The 6,112-nt window shown below is 46.4% G+C and overlaps 1 protein-coding gene across 1 annotated transcript in view; it reads left to right on the top strand.

Moving 5' to 3' along the window:
- Positions 1 to 6,112, top strand: part of RAD18 (RAD18 E3 ubiquitin protein ligase) — a 37,947-nt gene that overhangs the window by 10,163 nt on the left and 21,672 nt on the right. The window contains exons 2-4 of the mRNA XM_014309307.2: positions 5 to 121; positions 2,377 to 2,438; positions 3,363 to 3,433. Coding sequence (XP_014164782.1) covers positions 5 to 121; positions 2,377 to 2,438; positions 3,363 to 3,433 — 250 coding nt within the window. The remainder of the gene's footprint in view (positions 1 to 4; positions 122 to 2,376; positions 2,439 to 3,362; positions 3,434 to 6,112) is intronic.

Below are 6,112 nucleotides of genomic sequence, written 5' to 3'. Positions count from 1 at the left end.
CCAGCCCGGCCCGGCCCGCTCATCCCGCTCTCGTTGCAGGCCGTGGATGACTTGCTGCGCTGCGGGATTTGCTTCGACTACTTCAGCATCGCCGTGATCATCCCGCAGTGCTCGCACAGCTGTGAGTGCGGGCGGGGGCGGCTGGGCTGCGTGTCTGTCTGTCTGTCTGTCTGCGGGGAGAGGCCGGGAGCTGGGATTGTTCCGCCCGGCAGAGAGAAGGCGCTGGAGCCTGCAGCAAACGTGGAGAGAAACTACAAGGGCCGAGAGTATCAGCACGGGGGGGAATGGCTTCCCACGGACCGAGCACAGGGTCAGATTAGAGATCCAGAAGAAGCTTCCCTGGGAGGGTGGTGATGCCCTGGCACAGGTGCCCAGAGCAGCTGGGGCTGCCCCTGGATCCCTGGCAGTGCCCAAGGCCAGGCTGGATGGGGCTTGGAGCACCTGGGACAGCGGGAGGGGTCCCTGCCCATGGCAGGGGGTGGAACTGGCTGGGCTTTACGGTCCCTTCCCACCCAAACCGTTCCAGGGTTCTGTGATTCTCTTTGCCATGGAAGCTGGGAGGAGCTTTGCAAGATGGAAGCAGCCAGAACCTTCCCTTGTGTAGTTCCTGCTGTAATATAAACATGTGGCGTCTGGCATTCTGCATTTAAATATCTTTCTTAACATATTGAGGGTGGTACAAATACAAAGCTCTATGTGCAGAGTATTAAGAGCTCAAATTTTCCATGCTGCTCTGTCTGCCCTGGGAGATATCTGCTGGAACCTGGCCCCAAGTGCTTTGCTGAAGCCAGATTAGGAGGGAAGTACCTTGCCTTTTCTCACGTTAAAATAAATGCTTGTGATTGTTTGGTTCAGAAACTGTAGCACTTCCTTCCGTGAAGGGGGACGTTGTAGTTGGCAGTGAAGTTTAGTTTAGCTTGGCAAAGCTGTCACCGTTGAAGCCAGTGTGGGGAGCCACAAAACTGGAAATTCTCTTCACTTGCTGGTGGTGCAGCCTGCCTGGGGCGCAGCGGCTCCAAGCAGCAGTCATTGCACACGTGGGCCTGGCCCAGGGGCAGGTGCTGGGCTGTCAGATGCTGGCAGCCTGGATCTGCCACTTCATTCAGTTATTCATTATTCATACAGTTAAACTTTGTTTCTTTATGGGTTTCTCATCCTATTTCACTTCTTACTTTTGAGCATTTAGGTGGATTTGTGGTTTTAAGTGTTAATTGGTGCATTAGACCCGGTTGGATTTGGCTTGGAGCAACCTGGTCTAGTGGAAAATGGCAGGGAGTGGGATGAAATGAGCTTTAAGGTCCCTCTCAACCCAAACCATTCTGGGATTAATTAATGCTTCTGCTGCTTTTCCGATGCAGTCCCAGAGGGTGTGTGAAGTACAGATCTCTTTCAGGAGCTAGTGCTGAGACTTTGAGCCATGATGATCTAGTGAGGGAATGTTTTCCTGGGGAATGATGAGACTTTTAAAATCCTGAAGTGGCCGTGAAAGCTCACGGAGAAATTGACCAAGTGTAGCAAACGCAGAAATTTACTGTGACACTGTGGCATGTTTCACCACCCTGTGTTGAGGCGGGCTGGGGTGGTGAGGTGACATTAGGCTGTCTCTCAGCATTTCAGTGCTGTCTCCCCTCCTTTTTAGCCTCTTCTTTCAACAACAAGCTGGTATTATTTTGGAAAGGGGCAGAAGAGCCTGGGGAAGAGAGGGGATTGTGAGTTTATGTGGAGGGATAGAATGTAAGAAAATAAAGATAGTACAGAAAACAATCTCACACCTGAGGAGATGCAGCTGTACTAATCACCAAAGATTAGGAGGAACAGGCCTGCCCTTAATAGGCCACAGCTATGTCCAGTAAGAAAAGTGCTACAAAAGAGGGGGTTAGGTGGGTGAGGAGAGGGATGGAGTTTGTTGGCTGTACTGTGAAGAAGAAGGAGTCAGTGCTGTGAGGAGCTGCACATGAGAAATCATGAGAAGGTATGGGAGCTTTGCAATGAGATGGCAACAGGTTTGTCTGGGGCTATGCAGGAAGATGAAAGTGATCAGCATTAGTCATGTCAAAAACCCAGCATGGTGAGGGAGTGAGCAGTGCAACCACTGCTCCAGTGGTGGGGGCTGATGAAGGGTTTCTTGCACTGGGGAACAAAAGGAAACAAACATCAGCTTTAGGTAGAGGAGCTGATATTTGATGTTGAAACATGTTTGCATAAAATACAGATTGTTTTGCAACAATGATAATCTCAATTCCATATAAAAATGGTGTGTTTTCAATATTTGTGTATTGTGGAATAGCTGGCATGTATTGTACAAGGAAATACACGAGCAAGGATGGGGAACTGCATTTGGAATAATGTTCAAAATGATGTGTTTCCTTTTTCCAGATTGTTCCCTTTGCATCCGCAAGTCTTTGTCCTACAAAACCCAGTGTCCAACGTGCTGTGTGGTAAGTGTGGTTTTGGTTTGGTTTCTTCCCCTCAGTTTATTTTTTATCTTTTGGCAAATCTCAGGAGCTTTTCCCTTTGGACCGCACCAAATAATCAATTCTGATTGCATGGGCAAAGTGTGGTGCTCTCGCATCTGGAATTCTCCTGTTCCAGAGGCACTCCTCTGTCAGTGCAGGCAGAAGGGGATGGAGCATCAGGCCTGGGGCTTGGCTCAGGGCTGTGTGTGCCATCTGTCACAAAACATTTAATGTTAATTTGTTAAAATACTCCATCATTTAAACCAGCAGTGCTGAAACATAAGCGCTTTATTTTCTGTGTGTGAGTGGCCCCATTTCATCTCAAAATAAAAATAAAATAAAAAAATTAATAAAAGCTTTGTTTAAAAGAAGTGCAGAGAGAGTTGCAATGAGGTAAAAATCAGGAATTGTTTAAAAAGAATGAATTGAATGCACAAAGGCATCTCATAATTAATATTTTCATTACATAATCAGAAGATTAACATTTCCCTCCATCAGTTTTCATGCTTTTTTGCTTAAGGTTCTTGCCACCTTCAGAAGATGGTTTGGTTTGGTTTTCAAAATTATTAGACCTGTGCTGCAGTAAACCATTGTTGGAGCCTGGGCACACTGGGCTTTGTTTCTTTAGGTTTATGCTTTGTTTTTACCTGTTACCTTAATATCCCAGACTTAAGTTCTCAGGCAGTTATTTTAATATGAGACATTTTTGTGGAAGAAGTGTTTACCCTTTAAGCATCTTAATTCCTGTAGCACTTTAGTGGGGGTAGTTGAGGCATGGAGCCAAGAAGCAAGTTATTGATCACTTGAACATTTTGTGGGCACTTGCTGTTTTCACTGCATTTGAATGTCTGTTTGTTTAGGTTTGCTTTGGTTTGTTTTTTTGCTTTTTCTTTCTTTCTTTTATAGGCAGTCTCAGAATCTGACCTGAAAAACAACCGGATTTTAGATGATCTAGTGAAGAACTTTAATTCTGCAAGGTATTGATGTAATTGTATAGCTGCTCTCTCTGGTTTGGCAGCTGGCAAGCTGTGACTGTGTGTGACCAGGCTCAGAGCCCTGGAGGGGAGTGGTGTGAGAGCTGAGCAAAACAATTGTGGTGTCACAGAAGCAGTGTCCAGGATGAATGTTCACACTTTGGGAAAATCCTGCAGTGTTCTGGCTGAAGGGTACTGCACACTCAAGTGATGTGGAGGTTTTACAAGCTTATTTTGGTTCTGCTTCTGGTTAGCTGCTCTGGAAGTTACAGTCCCTGCCAATGGGTAGGAAGTCAACAGATATGTCAGGATTCTTTGGAGGAAATAATGGTGGTAAAGATTTTCTTCAGGATCCTTCCTGTGTGTGCAGGGGAGATTCTGAATAGAAGGACTTTGTCCAGTGGTTATGGTCACCTTGTAAGAGCATTCTTTTGGTGAAGTCATTGGCTAGGAAAAATATAGCTATTGAAAGACTAAAAATGTGAATTTTCTTGGCTAAGGAAAGTGATGGAGTGCTGTGCTTTCAGCTTGATTTCTTAGCTACTTTTCTGTTTGTTTGTAATTCATTTTTGAGCTTCCCATCCCTTTAAAAGACAGGAAGCACAGAATAAATATGACTTGGTAAAATATCACGACAGTATCACAACATGTATCATAGATGATACATCAGTAGATACTTGAAGTTCCTGGTATTATCTGTTTTCTTTTGATGAGAAGCTACTCAGTGATTTGCTGGGAATTCTGTGGGTGTTCCTGTCTCTGTACGAGACAAATGCACTTTCATCTTTTTCTCTGAAATTAACTTGGAGCTGGAAGTCAATGAGACTCTTGGCTTTGTAAGTGACAAGAAGCATAGTTCACTTGATGGCTTTGTTTCATGAGAGGATTTTTCTCTGATGAAGATCATGGAATGTAGATAGATCTAATCTTCTATATGACCACTACTGGATTTAATTGATTTATTTGAGTAATTTAAATCCTATGGTTCCCCTGTTTCAGCTTGAATTCCAGTGCTTCCTAGTGATAAATGGATTACTATTTTTTTTGTTAATGTCTAATTTTGTGGGGAACAAGTAGTGCTGACTTGGATCCATTATGATATTGAATCTTAAACGTTCTTTTTTTTTTTTGGACTGCTTTAATGGATCAGTATAAATCTTACCAGTGAGAGTAGTTCAATAACCTTTCCTTTTGTGACTTGGAGTTCAATCAATTTCTCACATGAAGCTGGATCAGTGGGGCTGTGGAGCCCAGTCTGGGCTGGGTGGAGGGAACCAGAGCAGGGTCTGGGTGGCAAAGGCTCCCTGCTGGCTGCTCTGGTGGCACAGACCCCTGGGGCAGCGCAGGCAGTGGTCAGTGTGGTGTCCAGGGCTTGGCACCTGGGCTGGCTCTGTCCCCGGGGCTGCAGGTGCCCTGAGCTGAGGGGACACTGCTTGTCCGGAGAGCGTTGGTGGCACGAGCATCATTCAGTCAGAGCAGCGCTGCTCTGTCCTGCTGATGGTGGAACAGGACAGATCTTCTGTCTCCCTCCTCCTTCACCGTCTGCTTTGTCTCCCCTTGGCTGTCCCCAAAACCAAATCCACAGGCCAGGGGTTGAAGGGCTCAGCATGTTTGAAAGATCAAATGTGTTCTAACTTGACTTTGAGTCTTGGGTAGTTTGATGTTTATGAAAATTAGGCCTTAAATCTTCTCAACATTTCACAAAGTGCAAACCCATTTCTTAAGTCAGGCCTGGAGGGGAAGAAAATGGTAATGTTGGTGGCACTTAGAGTGAAAGCTGTGCTCCAAGGTCAGCGTGAGCAGGGAATGGGAATCGTTCCAGGCAGACCGAGCACTGATCCCGTTTGTGCTCTGCTCAGCATGAGGTGTTTGCGCCCTGGATGGGCTGTTTGCAGGGGATGGGAATTGTTCCAGGCAGACCGAGCACTGATCCCGTTTGTGCTCTGCTCAGCATGAGGTGTTTGCGCCCTGGATGGGGTGTTTGCAGGGGATGGGAATCATTCCAGGCAGACCGAGCGCTGATCCCGAGCACTGATCCCGTTTGTGCTCTGCTCAGCATGAGGTGTTGCAGGATGATGGGGATGTGTGGGAATGCAGCTCCCTCCCTGTGCAGAGGGTGGGCTCTCGGTGGACGTGGAGGTGTCCTGTGCTTCCTTATGGCCGTGGGTGTTTCTGTGTGTGCAGGGAGAGGAGCAGGCTGCTGTGGCTGTGCAGTGCCCTGGTGAGGGCACACCCTGACCCCAGCGGGGCAGGAGCCTGGGGGCATTGCCATGAGCACTTTTCTGTTCCCTCACCTGCCCGTGCTCTGGGGCAGGATTCATGGCTCTGGCCAGGCCAGGAGAGAAGGATGAGGAGCAGTATTTGCATGAGCTCACCTTAATCAAGACTTCTCTTATCAGTTGCATGAGGCCAGTATCTTTAAAAATAACGGGTAAAGTTTTGTGTGAAGTGTAAAGAATTGATTTCATTGCCCTCTACTAAAGAGATTATTTTGAGAAAATTTGTCAGTTTCTGCATCACCTTGTTAAATAGAAAAGTAGTAGTCCTTGCTGAAAAGAATCTCCGGTTTTCTTCATACATAGGGAAGAAAAATGTTTTTACTGTCAAGTTTATCTCTGTTTCCTAGTCAGGGTTACTCGACAGGTAGTGAGTCAGAGGAATAAACACATCAGCTCTGGGTGC

The sequence above is a fragment of the Geospiza fortis genome, unplaced genomic scaffold, assembly GCF_000277835.1.
Source record: "Geospiza fortis unplaced genomic scaffold, GeoFor_1.0 scaffold128, whole genome shotgun sequence".
NCBI lineage: Eukaryota > Metazoa > Chordata > Aves > Passeriformes > Thraupidae > Geospiza > Geospiza fortis.
Note: the sequence above shows the minus strand (reverse complement) of the source record. Positions and strands in the feature narration are given on the sequence as shown.